An 18,720-nucleotide genomic window follows, 5' to 3' on the forward strand; every position below is an offset into this window, starting at 1 on the left:
AAATTTTTGAACGGTTTGAAGCAATCAAAAATTATCAAATTTTGCGAGGTTAAATAAGAAATATCGATAATACTGGGGTAAAGTTTAATTTGGTAGTTTGGGGGTAATTAAAACGAAAATTTTTGGAAAAATAAATTCAAAATTACAAAAAATTTATTGATTAATCAAACCTTAACGGACGGATTTAGCAAAAATTAATAACATTTGTGTTTTTAATTTATTTATTGATTTTGGAGAATCATTTTTATGTAAAGTCTCTACGTGCTTGCTTGAATCGATTAAAATTGGAAAAAATTGTAATTGGAACTTTTTCTGTTGGGTTCTTTTGCATAATAATAAAATAATACGTAAATGTTCTGGCAAAATAAAATTGAAACCAAAACATTACATTAAACTTTTATTAAATTCTAGTTATGCATAATTACATATTAATATTGTTAAACATGTTTATATGATATTAATAAGATTTTTTGTTAAACATATGATATAAACTAATCTAAATTAAAAACGAAATTTTGAAATAAATTCACATCAAACTGTTGTTGTATCTTGGACAGGGGTAAGTAGAGGTTTCTTTTGGAAAAGGTTGCGAATCTTCTTCCAGTATTTGTTCAAGGTGTCCACGATGTCCGACCAGGAGATGTAAGTCTGCCACATGCAGATTCCCAAATGAACGATCTGCAAAGACTAGAGAAACATTTACTACTGGACCAAAACCAATTCGTCCTCTACTACCGATAAGACAAAAAGAATAATTGCAAGCCGGGTTATGACCAGATAGATTTCTGCAGTCGGCAAGAAATATTCGGAGATCACGTAAGTCCCGACCGTTATAACCACCGTAAATTTCCCAACAACCGCCATGAACCGGGAAAGAAGGTCCTCAGCTTCCATCAGGATGACGTAGTAAATCGCCATCACCAGATAGATGTAGAGCAGAGAGGTCCTCATGAGAGTGACGACCAAAGTGGTGGTGAAATTCTTGGTGATGGTGCGGTTCTCCATTTCTTTGTCCGGATCCATCAAGTAGGTCACACCCTCCGGATCGGTTGTATTTGGTGTCTTCTCCGTGACAGAAGCGGTGGATCCACCAAATATTATCAAAGCTGAGGAAATAATTGCAGATCGTATATTTATGAAGAACGAATATACTCACAAAGAACTGTGACCAGGATAAATCGGAAGACGGCCATGGTGGTGAAGACGAGTTAATTGGAGCAAGATAGATGGACTGAAGGCATGCAGGTATTGCCAGGTCGTATTGCATTTACGTCATTCGTAAAGGAGGTGGAAAAATGATTAATCAACCTTCGAAATGCATTTTTTCCGCGTTAGGTCACGTCGATCCTGAACATTTTCGACTTTGCTTCCACTGTTGAAAATTACAAATATTTTTACATAATTTCGCTCAATCGGCTGAATCGATTTGAAATCGGCCGGCGTTACGTTTCATGTTTTTTCCTTCGCTGCGATTAATTGTGGCATTCCATCTCATCGAGTTAAAAGTTGGCTCCATCTGTCTCGAATGACCATTAGATAGTTTGATAAGAATCAAATTAGCGGAGAGGCTTACAGTTTCGAAAGCAGCACCATCTCTTAGGCCTACTTCTAAGCACAATTTGCTGCAAGCTTGTTTCCTGCAAATCGTTCCCAGTAATATTTGGGAGAACCGGTGTCACGTGAGCCGTCAAAAAATAACACAAAACTTTGGTTACTACCCATTTAATCAGTTCCATCAAATTTTAACAACTAGAGATAAATGTACCTAACTTACAACAACTGCATTTCTAATTTTACACAAATAGACTATTTTTTTTAGTATCACAATATTTTCAGCTTAAACACACGTCTCTATTCTAAGTATTTCGATATGATTCATCTATTCTACTTAATAAATAATAATTAATAACACTTAAAAACAATTTTTGTACGAGGTTCTTAAATGTAGGGATTTACATTAAGGAACATGGAGATCTTAGTAATGAAACGAATATACAGCATATAGAAAAATAGAACTATCCTAACGACGATCAAATCAAATTTGATTTAAGAACGTTGACGACGTAGTAGAATTCAACGGACCCTTGCCTATTTACAATAATAAATTCGTTCCTTTATCTTTGGCACGTTACTTAAAATAGAATTGTAAATTTAGTATTTACAAAGGAAAATATGGCAATATTAATAATAAAAATTGCGTCTCGTTATAGCACCTTCGTGTCTCATTTTGAATAAAGAAATCAGATGAGTTATTTACATATTTTTTACACACTTACTGACTAACGATTTACCCAACCAGCTCCTGACTTATATTTACAAATAAAATTAGGTAGTAGCTTATACGTAGGTTACACCACACATATTAGGCACAGATGAAATGAAACGTGAGCAAATAGTATAAAATTGACGATAAAAGAACGAACAAGCATAATATACAATGAATCACAATATTTAATACTGATCTATCTATTTCAATACTGCTAATTTTTACATCAAGATTCATGAAGATTGAATATATTTGGAAGTTGAAGGTACAGAGATGCAAAATTAGTTTTTACTGCAATAATTCTGCAATACGTGTAAAGGGCTCAACATCAATTAACTTATTTATATTTAGACATCAATATCAACAAGAAAATCGAAAATTTAACACGAATTTCAGGACATGTATGTTGTAAATACCAACTTTGGTTTGATGCTTTTGACTTTGAATTTGACATTGACATCGACAATTTGGGATAGGAAGACGAGCGTTTAACTCAAAGAGCTCTCTTCGATGCTGGGACTCGGTAGAGCGTTCGGATCTCCGTTGGCGTGCTTCTGGCCCAATCTTGGCGATGATCTCGAATTGCTAGTCATCGATTGTATTGTTTGGGATCGTGGACCGGCGAAACGCATGCTGTAAGCCGGCCGCTCCTGATTACCACCCTGCAATTCACACCATCCCTTACGGCTTTGTCACACGAAAAATCGCTACAAACGAGATACTGATGGCCGTAATGCGACCGGTGGGTTGTCAAAAATTTACCACCCGTTTTGGTCTTATCGACGCGTTTGCCACCGACATCAAAAATTACGCCCCCCTAGTGAACTTCTTCATTAGACCTTAACGTCACGTGGCCAATGTCAACGAGCTACCGAACCGGATGGGGTGGCTTCGACAAATTAGATTAAAAAAAAAATACGATGATATCGCCACCCAAGACCGGGGTCTGGTAAGATAAGATTCAAATCATGCGGATTAGGCCTGTACGTGAAGAGTGGGGCAAGTCGCTATAATTTCAAGGTATAGGTACTTTATTTTTGAAAATTTAATTCCTCATTCGTCATTGCAAATACGGAAATATATATTTGTCATAAATTCCGGGTGTTCGTTTAAATTTATTCTCAAAGCTGGCGCTGAAAAATCGATGGTGAACGCACCACGGATTACAGATCACGGATCAGCTGTTTAAATCTAACCTCACTTTTTGGTCGCTTGTGTTTTTACTATGGAGACTGACGAGTGGTGCGTTCACAATAGACTTTTCAACGACAATTTTGAGGATAAATAAACACCCGACACATCAGGTAGGTACTATTTTTACAAAATCAATTTATTCGCACGTTTGATGGCAATTCCATGTCATTCCAGGTATAATCTGCTTTTTTTTATCAAAGAACCACCAACATCGCAATTTACACCCAAAATAGAGCTGGCAACATTGTACAGTCTTGACTTAGGGTGAAAAATGTCAATATAAAAATTGAGGTTATGTAGAGATATTAGTAGCGCCTAGCGCAGCATGCTAATAAAGTTAATACCAACTAATTTGCAATTGGATAATTTCTCGCTAACTGATGTTTTTTCGTTGCACAAATAGTTTTGGTTTACGGCGGCATATTTACTTGGACTTGCGCAAAGAATCTCTCAATTGATAATAACCAACCTTAAGCATTTAAAATTACTTTTGAAAATTCTAGTTAAACACACACAACATGAAAAACGTTATTTCCCTAAAAGTTCGAATCCTAGGGAGTAATTTATTTTTGACACGATTATAGATGTGGTTAGTCAAGATCATTTTCAAACTTTGGGGGTAGGAAGGTTTGAAGCAAGGAGGTTAAAATGAGAGGAGGGAAGGTCAGTTTGAAAAAGTGATGCCACCCGCTAAATCGTGCAGAGCCATAAAAGGTTGCTAAACAAGGGTGGTTGGTGGGGATGTTACCAGTGGCGTATCGTCCACTGTAAAAGAGTGGGCGCACAGATGCATTTATTGTAATTTGTAACATAAAGTACATGAACAAATTTAACAAAAATAAAAGAAGTAAATTTATAATTCAGAAAAAACTATAAGTCGAACGCTTAACATTAACACCTTGTTGCTGGTGTTAAAGGAACGCCACTGGCGCCAATGCGATGCGATACCCGATGGGCCGTTCAAGGACGTTGCTGAAGAAGGAACGATTGGCATCACTTTCAATGCATTACCAGCAATGGGCGTCTTATTTTAACCTCTTTGGTTTGAAGCGTTGATCGACCATCCTGCCTCAGTGGCGTACTTTAGTGCTCTTTTGTGGTTTCCATTAGCAGTATTCATTTCATTGTTTCGTGATTTCTGGGTTGTTTTCTATTACATTAAAATCAGTTTTTTTCTTCTTCTCCAAGGCTGAATTTATCATAATAATTCAAATATGAACGCAAATGATACGCCACTGGACATAACATCAGTGACAGATTTTGGTGATTCAATATGTTGTTCTTAAAGTATTTCCTCTCTATGTAGGTATGCATGCGTAACAGGTGATGTATTAAGATAGTTTTTCTTAACGCAAATGTTTCTTCACTTTCTTCGTAACAGTGGGCCCCATGGACCAACCTGCCCCACTTTTTCCTACACATATTTTAAATGGCATTAGTGCAGTCGCCAGTTGGGGACTTTATGTACTGCTACATAAAATAAATAAAATAAGTCTTATTTTAAGTAAGTATATAATTTGGTACTTTTTAATTTAATGGAGATCTAGACAAAACAGTCAATTATTTGGCTTCGATGTTTTTAAAGAGGTAATTTGGGTACTCAATAAAGGAGGAAAAAGCAAACATTTTTCTTTGTTCTTGATAAAAACTTTTCATGAAACAAAATTGTAAACATTTTTTCATTTGTTGTTGATACAATGTCCCATTATGAGTTTTTTTCAATATTTGATTGAAAGATCTAAACAATTGATCTATTATTAGCATTCGCTATCAATTATGGACGAAATCACGTGAAGGAAAAATTTTGTACCCCTTTTTAAGCAAATTGGGCGCACGGCGGAGTGTGAAATTTGGCATAGTTAAAGATTATATGGAGAAGGAGTACAGAAAGATAAAAATTTATGTATAATATACAGGTGTTCCCAAAAAAAAAGACGAGTCCATAGCTTTCTTATTTATCGGAGGATCTAATTATCTATACACCAAATTAAATGGTTGTGAATAGGGTACAAAATGGCCTACTAAATTCAATTCACGTAAAGCCCCAAGGTTAAACTGTCAACATATTTTTTTTTCACATGCGAACACATACTTTTTTTTTAGTAATTCTGATAGAGATTTTTATTGTAAAAAGAACAATGTATCACAAGAATACACTTTCATACTAAAAATACAAAAAAAAAGTTAAAAAACGCTACTATCGTCTATGCTTAACCCCCGGAGTGAAATTCACTCTAAGAGGGAGTTTATTTAGATTATTTATTAAAAAAAATCTTCGGGAGTGAAATACAAAATTCTTTGACTATTAGTGGTTTGCCACCACAAAAGTTAGTATTGAAAGTTAATTGCATCATTGGCAATTGCTGAAAGTTAAATACAAAAGAAGAATTAGTCAATGGAACAAGAATGCGCATCAAGTTTATGCATCGTAATGCTATTGATTGCGAAGTTTTAACTGGAACCGCATGCAATAAGAGAATTTTGATTTTTTTGATTCAATGGTTTGAGATTTTATATCTCCGAATGTAACGGTCAAGGGCATTTAGCAAACGATGAAAGAGTTTTTACAAAAAACATCGTCTACACAGAAGTTTTGAATCATTAAATTCATTTTCAAACTTCAAGTTAAATGGACAACATTTATTTTTTTAACCGCCCGGTTTTTTTTTTGTGTCAATAAAAAATACATATAAAAAAATACGAAGCACGTGTTTTTTATTTCATTTTTCATTTTTTGTATTAATTTTTTATTTAAATTTTATATAATTTGAAAAAGATAGGCAAATTAACTGTGCAGCCTTAGCGAAACCTGGCCAGCACAGCAATACAAAAAAAAAACAAAGAAATGTCAAAAAACGCGTTATAGTTTTTTAAATATGGCTTAACCAAGGTATACCTCATTTTTCCTATCGTTCGTATTTTTCAAAAAGCTTGAAAATTAATGCATAATGACGTATTTCTACAGGCTCGCAGCTGACGTAATAGTACAAAATTCAAGAAAATTATAGGCAATGATTATAGAGGTATACTCTTTGATAAAAAAAAACCTCAATAACTTTCAAATTTAAAAAAATAATGAATAATGGTCGAATTTCGACCGCTGGGCGACCTCTAGTATGTATCAAATTGCCAGATTATTATTACTTATATTTACCACTGACAATTAATTAAAAATTAACAATTTAAAATATAACTGACTGTTGAAATTTTACAATCGTTAGCAATAGCTCGATGTTTCTTTATTATTCTTCATGTCATTTGAACATTTTTATTTTGATCTTCCTCACACAAATTTAGTAGTAGAATTTTGCTCAGAATTTTCATTCTAAGTGTCCCAAAATCATTAATTTTATCAACAATTTCAACATCAGGGGTTGTTCTATCGACTATTAACCACACTTGGCTGTTGACAAGCTGTTGAGAGCTCTCGTACAACATAGATGGGTCAGCGTTAGTTAAATAGACATTCCTTTGTTGGTGCAAAAGGGTGATGTGATTCGATGCTAAAGTGTACTTAATAATTTAAAACTACAGTAAATATCGTTGGGAAGCTAAAATGCATCAATTACTAGGTCGAGCAAAAACGATGTTTCATTTAAACTACGTTTGAACGTTTCAAAAATTTATTCCCAGGGGCGCAACTAAATTTGTTGCAATTATCAACCGTCGATTGGTGTAGTTTGAAGATATGAGTCATTAAAACTTGTCAGTTTTTGATGGAACGCCTCGATAACCGAAAGCACGTCGGATTTTTTATGTAAAAATGCTGAACAATATCACGTTATAATTTAATTTGAGATATTCGTTGTGGGGGGCGTGGGCTCGAAAGCCGTGTGATGCAGACTTGGCAAATTGGTCGTCGGAAGCCGGAATATTTAGTGTTCTCTCACCTGGTTTCCGTTGCCTTGGCGTACATTCTTGTAGGGTTGGAACAAGACGAGATAAACTTTCGGTGTAAATAAGCAACCCAAAGCAACAGTTGCGCTGATGTTCAAACACATGCACATGCTGACTATCTGGATCTGGAACGAATTTGAGGAGTGGTTATTCGTCGGTTACGACTCACTTGCGACGCAATACCTTGTAGTCGTTATTTGTGCCGAAGTAAATTGGAAGAAATGCCAGCCAGACAATGCAAGTGGAGTACATCGTAAATCCAATATATTTGGCTTCATTAAAGTTTTCTGGTATTTTTCTGGTCTTGAAAGCGTACCAGGTGCAGAGGATAATGAGTATCATATTGTAAACCAGAGACATGATGAGAGAGAAAGTTGATACTCTGCAGGTCAAGACGGCTGTTAGCGGGTACGGGTATATTTCCCGAATATCCGGTCGTTCGATCACGAGCCAAGCTATCGCTCCAATCAGTTGTATCGATACGATTCCTGTTAAAAAACGCTTTAATCTTAAAAAACATCCGACGGATGTGGGCCAAAATGAAAATGAACACTAACAAAAATGGTGGATGCGCCGGGCTAGTAATATTTCAATATTATATTTGTGCCAGTAGGGACGCACCCTCATAAATGCAAATGAAATATGTGGCCAAATTGCAAATAAACACAAAGATGGAAGTTTTTCCTGCATATTTTAACCGCGAACGACCCCACCGGCGACATTTTATCATTACTACTTTACGTAACGCTTACTTTCATTATGTTTGGAGAGCGCGGATTGCACTCCAACAAAACGTACTTAACGGAAGACCACGACTCGGTTTTTTATCCGCAAACAAATTTCCAACGAAGCGAATGTCTTGTCTTTGTGACAAGTTGAATGTGCGCCTCGTCCTTCGTTGCCAACTCCTCCCACTTTATAATTTCGGTGATTAGTGTGTTTACTTCTGTCGCCTTGTTTCACTATTTTTATCCCATAAATCCCCCACGAACTACCAAATTTGCATCCGAAAGATGATTTACGCGATTCGAGGCGCACGTTAACCGATGCTTCCAGTATAGCAGTTCAATCATTGTTCGTGACTTACAGGTGTCCCAAAAATGGCGCACTATGGTGTACAAGAGATTACCGTAAACATGAGAAAAATGTTAAAACATTTCGGGGTCTTTGAAAGTGGCACCTAATAGGACAATTATTTCAAAATATATCCAGGGTGTTATTGAAATGCGTGACCAAATTTTAACCACGAGCTACTGGCTTCATGTAGAACTCGGAAAAAATATTTAAAAAATTCTATGTCAAAAAATAAAAAATAAAATGACATTTTATAAAATATGATATACAGGGTGTATTTTTAAAATGTGCCGAAATTTTACCTACAAGGTTGTGGGACAACGTAGAAGACTAAAAGCAATGAAAAAAAATTGTAGCTCAAAAAATAAATGTCATTTTATATTTATATTAAATATTTTTTCCGAGTTCTACATGAAGCCAGTAGCTCGTGGTTAAAATTTGGTCACGCATTTCAATAACACCCTGTATAGTTCGAAATAATTTTCTTGTTAGGTCGCTGTATGTCGTTTATTTCATTATCGAAATTTGGAAATTTGCGTTCGGATGTAAAAACCACTCGACGAGATTGGAAACGGTCAATAAATACACCGCGAAAAGTGCATCATAAAACTCCAATTGCAAACTGCACTAAACACAATTTAAAATTCAATTGTGCACTTAACGTGACTTTTATTCTGCGGCAAATTAATCGTTGTATTACGACAATTAATTTGTTAACGCACTGTACAATTTACTGCATTCGAAAACGCTTCCGGTGAAGTTCAAGATTTGATCCAGAACGAGAAGAGAAGTGAATGCGATTTTATGAAGAATGTTTCGCGGTTGGGGTAACAATTGAAATGGTTAAATGTGAACGTTTGAAAAATTTGATTGAGCTTGGAAAATTGTTGGAACTGTCAGAAGCGTCAGAAGTCTTTCGTCGATGCGTTTATGAATTAGTGTTTCGGAGGGTGGCGTGAAAAATGAATAATTTGAGTAATTTTCGTCATTAATAATAAGTTGGTAAATTAGTTGTAAAATGAACTTAAGTTGAGTATAAATTGAAGTATTTTTTTGTTGTTTTTGTGAGGTGTTGGCCATTAGGGCGTCGCGACGCAGGAAGAACAATTAGAGGCGTCGGTTGATGAAAGCGATGAAAGGGGGGTGATTTTATGTGATAAAAATGCAGTTTTGAAGGACGAGCTTTATAAATCACGAGAATTGATGATGTTCGTCTTTGAGGGAAAAAAGTTTTATTTACTCACCGAGAGCGATGGCGACTTGCGAGATGGGCGAAGTATAAACGGGCCTTTTGATGCTTTTCACCCCGCGATTAAATATTCTCGAGATGCGATTGGTCTTGGTGAAAATGGCGCTGTAGCAGACGCTCAGACACAGCCCCAGACCTATCCGCATGACGGCACAGGTCTCCACGGAAGGCTTGGCGAGGATGACGAAGGACATGGAGTAGCAGCAGAGGACGCCGCTCAGGAGGACGTAGCAGAGTTCGCGGCCGGAAGCCATGATAACTGGCGTGCGGTTGTAGCGGATGAAGACGCAGGTGGTGAAAATTGTGCAGAGGATGCCGAACGAGGAGAAAACGAGCGGGACCAGCGCCCAAGGACTCAACCACTCGATCACCAGAGCCTGCAGCTTGTCGCACTCGGTCTTGTCCTTGTTGGGGGCGTATCCTGGCAGGCACGATTTGCAACTGTCGTTGAAGACGTAAGCGTCCTCCCTGCAGGAAACGCACACCCAGCAGCACTGATCCTGCAATCGACAATTAAACGTCAAAATGGCCCGGAAATCCAGCCGACACCAAACTTGCTTGATAGTTCCTTATGTGGCCTGATGGACATGTTTCGCTGCAAATTGACTTGGGTATTTCATCGCTCTCCCTCCACTGTATCCGGCTTAAGTTCAGATCCAGTCTGAAACGCGACAAGAAATGTCTATTATAAATTTAACTCCACCCTCGATCGAGTCCTTGCTGTGTCTGAAGAAAATGTGTACATGCCGATAAAAATATAAACCCGTTACGAGATTTTACTCTGGTGTCATTAAAATTCATCGAAATCAAAATTGGAATTTTAAATCTGCTTTTTCCTGTGTTCCTCGTGTTGCTGCGTTACAACCCCATTATTAAAATCTCCAGCACGGCCTCCGCTAATAACGCCAACGACGCCTTTTAGATAAGTAAACGTTCAACGGCTCGAATTCAACGGATTTATAAAATAACAACCAACGCAAAACCATTGTGATGCACCACGCGAAAATCGAAAAGGCGCGATAAAGGCCGTTCACTTCTGGAACTAAAATGGAACGAGTCTAGGTCAACTAAAACAGAAATAACGCGAACCAAAACGAAGTCGCAAAAGAACAATACACCCCCATTGTGAAAAATAAAGCGTCGGATGATGGATTTTTTCCTCGCAAAGTACACCTCCACACAGTGGCGTAGGTAGTCCTAAATTGGGGGGGGGGGTCTTTTTACCCGACTACGGCGGAAAGTAAGAGAGTAATGTTTTATTACCAAATAAAGAAAAACACTCGCATTAACAAAATAAGTATATTTAAAACTATAAGAAAGTAAGTGCAATGCAATTCCATGGCATGTAATATAAAACTTGAAAACAATGATCCTAGGAATCCTAGGATAAAAGTTAGTCAAATACTATCGCGCGTTCAAATGAAATCCTTGGCTGGGTAGGCGTTGGAAAAATTAAATCGTTTAGAACAGTGTAAAGTTTGAATTTCCCGCCGTTTGACACAAATGACATTTATGTTTAATCGGGACATAAATGAATATGTTTGTTTTCAGCACAGGATGCCTTTAGATAGTTACTTCGAGAATAGGAATCGTTAAGTTATTCTATTTTTAATGTAAAACACTGCAAAGAAAGATTTGTTTGGCTCTAAATTTTAGGTTAGCTGTCAGCATGCTCCAATCTCCAATTAATCTACGCTTTAAAAAAGCACAGCAATTGACGGTTTCCAACGCCTTCCCAGTCCACGATTTCATTTGCAAATAAACACTTACTTTTTTTCTGCAAACTTTTTATTAAAAGATCCATAGCTGAACATGATTTTAGTTTCTCAAAATGTTCTGTTTCTATGGACAGTATTGATAAGTCTGATAGTCCCATAGAAGTTTTAAGATAATTTTTAATCAGTTTGAGCTTAGAAAAGCTTCTTTCAGCTGTTGCAGTTGTAACCGGAAGGGTCAAAAATAGAAAGCATGCTGTTATTACCTTCGGAAAACTGGAGGAAAGGCAATTGAATTTTATTAGCAATAATTCTGAGTTCCTAAATGGAATGAATTTTCTGCATTTTAGATTTTATCTTCAAGTGTACGTTTCATAAAACATGATATACAGGGTGTATTTTTAAAATGTGTCGAAATTTTACCTACGAGGACAACGTAGAAAACTAAAAGCAATTTAAAAAAATTGTAGCTCAAAAAATAAATGTCATTTTATTTTTTGACATAGAATTTTTTAAATATTTATTCCGAGTTCTACATGAAGCCAGTAGCTCGTGGTTAAAATATCTGTACAGCTTTCAATAACATCCTGTACATCATTCAGAGTAGAAGCTCTTTTTGTGTTTCGCCCAGTTGTCGACCTCAACTGCGTTTCGGTCTTCAATCTCTGGGCTTAGCACAAAAAGAGACACTTGTACTCTTAATGATATAATGTATTATTAAACAGGTTTTCAAAGCAATTAATTGTTCATAGAGATCAACTGACCTGTCTTTATTGTTCGCGCGTTCAAATGAAATCCTGGGCTGAGTAGGCGTTGGAAAAATGAAACCGTTTAGAACAGTGTAATGTTTGAATTTCCCGCCATTTGACACGAATGACATTTGATTATGTTTAATCGGGACATAATTGAACATGTTTGTTTTCAGCAAAGGGTGCCCTTAGATATTTGCTTCGAGAATAGGAATCGTCAAGTTACTCTATTTTTAATGTATAACATTGCAAAGAAAGAAAAAAAAAGCTCTTTTTTGGCTCTAAATTTTAGGTTAGCTGTCAACATGCTCCAATTAATCTACGCTTTAAAAAAGCACAACAATTGACGGTTTCCAACGCCTCCCCAGCCCAGGATTTCATTTGAACGCCCGATATGTACTAGTCAGTTTTCCGGCTTCTTTTTTGATTATGTCGTTTGAAAAGAATAAGGGTTTATCCGGTTGTAAGACTTCGAACATTTTAGTGAGATCATAGAGGTTCTGAAATCTTTGTTTAGTTTGAGAAATTAATATATCTAAACAGCAACATTACACATTGACTTTGAAATACTCTCATCTTCTGATAACTCATCAAAAAACGCTTCGTTATCTTCCGTCTTTTATTTTTGAAAAAAGTTGCTACCTCCACTTTTTTGCTAGCTCTCTGGACGCTTTTAGCAAACCATAGAATGGATTTTGATTTCTTATTTCTATGAGTCTATTAAAAAAACTACTTAGTAAAATACTACATTTTTGTAAGTCATTATTTTCATGCTGTAAGGCTTTAAAAACAGGGTTACCTAATGCTTTCAAATACTGAAGAAAAAAAAGCGCCAAACACTATAAAATCGTAGCTCTCTAAAATGTTTCCACGTGTTCATGTTTGGAGAAGATTCTTTTAAGAATGGCAAATGACAAAGAACCTGCCCCATTGTGAAACCGGCTTTGGCGTACATCGTTTTGCACACCTAAAGCCACACCCCTTTTTTATTACTATATCTGTTCAGCGGCCACACTTTAGAAAACAAAGCTTCATTACGGGCCTGTTATCAATGAGAATTTGAGGTTAACATACACGTCGGGGCCACTGTAGCTACGCCCCCGCCCCCACAGTTCCATTTCGAAAAATAACACGCCGATCGAAATTATGCAAGGCGTGTGTTTGTGTTTGTTTAAAACAATGACGGAATAATTATATTTTTTGGGCGAATTTAATAAATATCGTGGGGCTATTTTGATTTTAAATTATGCACCCTTCGCGTAATTTCGTTTGAATACATTACATTTTCAGCTTCCTCAACCCGTTTAAGTTCTTTGATCGCGTTAACAATATCCAAGGTTGAAAATCTGGACGGTGTAAAATGTCCGCAGATTGTTGCGATATTAATGAGACAGTAGTGTTGTTATTAAAATCTGCGATGCCGTAAAATTAGTTGGAAGCGCGTGTTTGTAGTGTTGATGATTAAAGTTCATGAGCAACCCCTCATATTGTATTCTGCAATGGTAAGTTACGCGGGGTAATTTTCCGGCGTGGAAACAACACGCATTTGGTACTTCGTCAGTAAACAACTAATAAAAAATTATCACTTGTCGGGACTTAACACTTCAAACGTGAGTTATGCCCTAGTGTTGTTTTGACAACATTTTTCATGCTTCACCTTTTCGAGACAGTTTATCATCTATATCTGGTACGAGAGCGTGGAACTGTTCTGTTAAATATAATTTATATGTTTTGCAGATGTATAAAATTTTTTAAGGTGGTCGTTTGTAAGTATCTCGCCGCTGTGGAGGACTACTCTCAAGATTGTAAGCATCTAACATCGTAAAGAACGCGAGACGTCTCCCTTGCAATATTCCTTTCTATGTAATCGAGGGAAACTTTCTTCAATTTCGAAGAGAGTATTTGAACATTTTTATCCGCTCCAAGCGAGCAATTATCCATTTTTAGTTGGTCCCACTTTGGCAGGACTCTCCAGACCTGGTGTTAAAATCTACGCCGGTTCCCAGATCGCAACAGAAATAATCATTTTCCCAGTCAATCGAAGATAATTCATCTGAACACGGTTTAATTAATATTCGACTAATTTTTAGAGCGACTGCTGCTAATTGCTCCTGATGCATTGATCAGTCTTGCTAATACCCGATAATGCCATCGTTAAAAACGAATCGAAGTTATCCACTTTTTCAGCATTTTCCAGAACGATATTTTAGTAGAATTTTTTTTAATACAGTCCAAAATAATTGCAACCGAAACGGTGGAGTCATAATGAGATGTTTACGGATCAAGTTTTCCCAATAATACGAACAACTTCTTGGTAAACATTGATTATTTTCGTTCGAGTCGGAACATGTCGTGTGCTCTGGTCTTCTGGAAAATTGTCGTAAAATCGATTTTCTGCTAATCTCGAAACGGCGCGGGGCACGTTTGATCCACCCCCACGAAGTGACGTCTCAGTTTGGATACCTTTGTCATAATTCTTAATTCTGCGGCACTTAGCTGGTTGGTGCGGAGCTCCTGACAATTTATCATTGCATTCGTGAAAATCAACTATTCATGACAATTAATCAAAAGGAATTTAACAGTTTGTCTTTGTCTCGAGTTGTCATCCTAGATTATTGTATTGTCTGCATCGGCTTGAGGTTGACTTCGGTGTTTAATTACAAAATACCAATTCCAAAGAAAATAAAATCGGCCTTTTGATTCTCATTTTTATCCAGCTGGAACAACGCTAATGAGAAGGAAATTGTCGCTCTTTGGTGATGTTATTTGATTCCGCTCTCGATATCTTGTCCCTTTGATTTATCTTATTTGAGAAAACCAGATCAAGGTTTTTGTGTACAATTAGGTAAGATACGAAGCAGATTCTTTTGCCAATGATTCAAACTTTTTAACGAGAGGGACTAATTGAATATTAAATTTTCGGTGAGATTTTCATACCTTTATTTTAGTTACGCAGTTGGATGAATACTCATATTTTCTGGTTGTAAATTCGCTTGGTTGGCAAATAAAAATTAGCGACTGTGGTGGTTAATCCGAGGGGAATCACTTCGTTGCTTGTTATTGTTTCATCCAGCGGGTACACTATTTTATTGTCCCAAGACGCAACTTCAACACAATTTTCTACAACACTTGACAATTTTACAAAAGCTTAATTTCTAAACTTTGCTTGAAAGATAACAATCACGAAGGACTAAAATGCGAAGAGATTTTTAGATAGCTCTTCCCTATCTCGCCAATTATACAAAACCTCTCGACCGGCAAAGTTCACGAGAAATTAAATTTGCCTAAAGAAAAAGCTCACCTACAAAATAATAAGTAACAGTTTTGTGAGAGTTTTGTGACAAGAGTGTGGGAACAGTCTTTCTGGAAACTTACTTCTCTTTCCAAGAACCGATTTGGCTGTAGTCGTATTTACCATCTTCGTGCCTCTGGTACTGGTAAATGTTGTAGCTACCGAAGGCGTCGCCATCTTTGTTGAATTTAACTGCTGTCTTTTGACGACCTGTAAAACAACGTGATTTGTAGAAACGTAATTGTGCAAGTGAATTTTAAGAGACATTTCGGAGCACTAAATAAAGGATAACAACGATAAAGTTCCTGGAAGCAAAACAGAAAATTCAATTGTTTGGTTTGGGGTTTGTAACAATTGCGACTGTTGAATCGTCGCGATCGGATTATGAAATGCTTAAAAAATGAAAACACTTCCGTTTGTTCTGAGTTCTTTGTGAAGCAAGCCGACAAGTAAGTGAAAAATGGTCTTTTTAAGTGAAACGGGAGAGATTTGAGAGGGAACGTGTCGAGATTTTCTAACTGAATCACTTTTGAAGTATTTTTTGGAATCCATAAATCCGATGGAATTCCTGTAAATTCTCATAATTACATTAACTTCCCCCTTAATCTGAATTAGAAGCAACTTTGCTGAATTATTGGACTCTTCCTTTGTATTATTCAGCTTTGTACATTAAAATTAGATTTATCTAGATTGTCGAAGAAACCCTGGGGATTATCGTAAGTCCGTAAAACACCTGAAACTCATAAAATAAGAGTGATTTTATGAGTTAGTCTTTGAGCAATTATTCGGGTAATTATAGTGAAGGGAAATAAAATGTTTACATACCTATAAATGAAACGTTTCTGAGGTACTTTAAAAGTTCCCGTCCAGAAGGGGCAGGCCTCAGTTGAGGGCACAAATAAAAGGGGTCACATTGGTCGGCGATTATATTATGAATGGCATGAGCGGCGGCGTAGACGGCATCAACTGAAACAGAAAATAAAGTGGACACCCTTTAAGCCACCTAATTATTCTTAAGGGCATCCGGTTCTCTTTATTTATTTATCTCGGTTTTCATTGCAAATTAGTTCAACCATAAACCTGGATTAACAAAAATCCTTTGAACCCTTTACCATGACAACAGTACGGTTTCCATTAATTCCCCCATTTAAATGCAATCACTTTTCCAATGTTTACAAAAAAAAAAGTCAAAATAAGCGCTTTGTTCGAACATAATGATTGGCACATTTGTGAAAAAATAACGAGCTCACAAAATATCGAAAAATCGAAACAATCCTCAAATAGTTAAAAGCGCTTTATTGTTTTCGACGAAGCGAATTTTTCTAGGAGTTTTGATTATTATAATTAGGATCGAAGGCGTATTGTAGGTAGTGTACTTGACAAAAAAAAATGATTGCAAGTTTTTTTTGAAAAAACGGTAATAACGAAACGTGTCTCAGGCAATTTGTCTGATATCGGCAGTGAACTTCGAAAGTCTATAAATTTTTGCGGAGGCTTTTATTTGATAAAAGCGAAAAGTTGGCTAAGTCACATTTTAAATTGGACACGAGAAAGTTTGAAATTTTCTTGTTCGTGGAAATATTAATACGTGTTTAAAATATTGGAACCATCGACGGTGAAATATTTTTCAATAATTTTCGTCGAGAAAAGTTACCTTGTATATTCAATTAGCGTCGAGTTGCCCAAAGTGTGAAAAGCGACTCTCCGGGGACACTTGAAAGAAAACCACTGAGAAAATGAATTCCACTAAGGCTCGTGCGAATTTATGTTTTCCGTTTTACAGAAAAAATAAAGTATCAAGGTGGCGTCTCAAAGGGCTAATTTAGGTGTAATTTTTAAATGTTGTTTAACTGCAAAGGGATTACTGGTTCTGCACAAAAAAAAGATTCCTTTCACTTCAGCGTCATCAGCGCAGCTTTGAGCTCTTGAACGTGAAGTGTTCAGCAGTTTTGTCCCAGTTATTCTTCGTTACTGGATTCTCATGCACATCTAAAAGCCTCATTCACTAATAATCACAATTATTAGAGAAGGTATTAAAGCCGTTGCTTTAAAGGGTGGTCGATTATCTGGGGCGTTGCACCGGTTAGTGCACACAGGGCTTTACAGAAAACTGTAACAGCTCGGAATAATTTCCTAATTTAATTTGCATGTTTTTTGCATGTAAGGCTGCAATCTGACTTAAAAATCCATTTCTTGTGAGGGAAATTTTCCACAAAACCCTACGGATTGCAGAAAAATTAAACAAGAACCATTATCAGTCCTCTCTTCACAAATTATAGCCATTCCGGAAAATTGTAATTTTCGTTCAGTTTCCCAAACAATAGAATCTGAGAAAAATAAAACGGTTCGAAAGTAACACGGGATTAAACGAAAAGCTCCAACGGCTTCAACTAATGTCGTGCTAAGTAATATTAAGCACTAAGAAATTCCTTCGAGATTATTGAAGTGAAAAGTTCTTAGGCGCACCGCGAATTATTCCCGGGCAGTGAATTACATTGTTTCACCGTCACGCCGTCACGTCACACGCTCCGAGGTGAAAGGCTCATTCAAGTGAGAGAAACAGTCAGATTTTGAGTGGAGATTTTAATATCGATGTCTCGACAGAAAAATCAAACTCCTTAATTGATTTTTTGAAAACAGCATTGGATTTAAATATGTCAAATGACCCAAAAGAGAGTATTGCAACAGAATATGGAACTACAATAGACGGAGTTTTTTTTAAGATATTTAAATAGATTTGAATCCAAAGTATTTATTTCGTATTTTAGCCATCACAATCACAACCCCGTGTTCCTGATTCCTCCAAATACATATTATCATCAGTAATAATATAATTTATATAATATACAGGGTGATTCAAGTTTTACCATCCGCACGATAAACCCTCTAGAAAAATTAGTAAAAACTACAAAATTTTAGGGTTACATTCCCCTGATATAAGGCTTCAAATGTGTGCAATAAATTTTTCGATATCACTTCCGTCAGAGCCATAAAATTTAAAAATCGATTTTGAACAAAAAAAATTTTTTTCGTAGACGTTTATAATTCACAATTAATTCAAAGAACACATTTATGAAATTCGCATCAAAAGAAAATTATGTATTAGTTTTTGAATTATTCCAATTTTAATATTAACAGGGAAAAATTACCAAGATAAATAAATACCTCATTGTTGGTAAACAGCCAAAAGACATCTGTTGAGAACTTTTCTGGTAATTCTTAAGTCCCTAAGGGGTATCATAAATAACCCATGTCAACCTCTTTTGTGGAAGTGACCGCCCAAT

General features: G+C 36.3%; 2 protein-coding genes across 3 annotated transcripts in view; both read right to left on the reverse strand.

Moving 5' to 3' along the window:
- Positions 1-384: 384 nt before the first annotated feature.
- Positions 385-1,282, reverse strand: LOC138140181 (uncharacterized). The gene is made up of 3 exons (XM_069060984.1): positions 1,157-1,282; positions 736-1,106; positions 385-687 (listed from the first exon to the last, which is right to left on the reverse strand). Exons 1-3 carry the CDS (start codon positions 1,191-1,193, stop codon positions 532-534), a joined length of 564 nt encoding a protein of 187 aa, XP_068917085.1. The 5' UTR covers positions 1,194-1,282; the 3' UTR covers positions 385-531.
- A 1,201-nt stretch (positions 1,283-2,483) lies between these two features.
- The window catches only part of LOC138140190 (metabotropic glutamate receptor 7-like), a 100,018-nt gene continuing 83,781 nt past the window's right edge, over positions 2,484-18,720 (reverse strand). The window contains exons 7-13 of one of the 2 annotated variants that reach the window (XM_069060996.1): positions 16,262-16,402; positions 15,520-15,646; positions 10,239-10,362; positions 9,676-10,180; positions 7,541-7,845; positions 7,351-7,482; positions 2,484-2,928 (exon numbers count right to left, since the gene is read on the reverse strand). In XM_069060996.1, the coding sequence (XP_068917097.1) occupies positions 2,755-2,928; positions 7,351-7,482; positions 7,541-7,845; positions 9,676-10,180; positions 10,239-10,362; positions 15,520-15,646; positions 16,262-16,402 (1,508 nt within the window). In that variant the 3' untranslated portion in view covers positions 2,484-2,754. The remainder of the gene's footprint in view (positions 2,929-7,350; positions 7,483-7,540; positions 7,846-9,675; positions 10,181-10,238; positions 10,363-15,519; positions 15,647-16,261; positions 16,403-18,720) is intronic. The other variant, XM_069060997.1, reaches the window with a different exon arrangement.

Source organism: Tenebrio molitor, chromosome X (assembly GCF_963966145.1).
Source record: "Tenebrio molitor chromosome X, icTenMoli1.1, whole genome shotgun sequence".
Classification (NCBI taxonomy): Eukaryota; Metazoa; Arthropoda; class Insecta; order Coleoptera; family Tenebrionidae; genus Tenebrio; species Tenebrio molitor.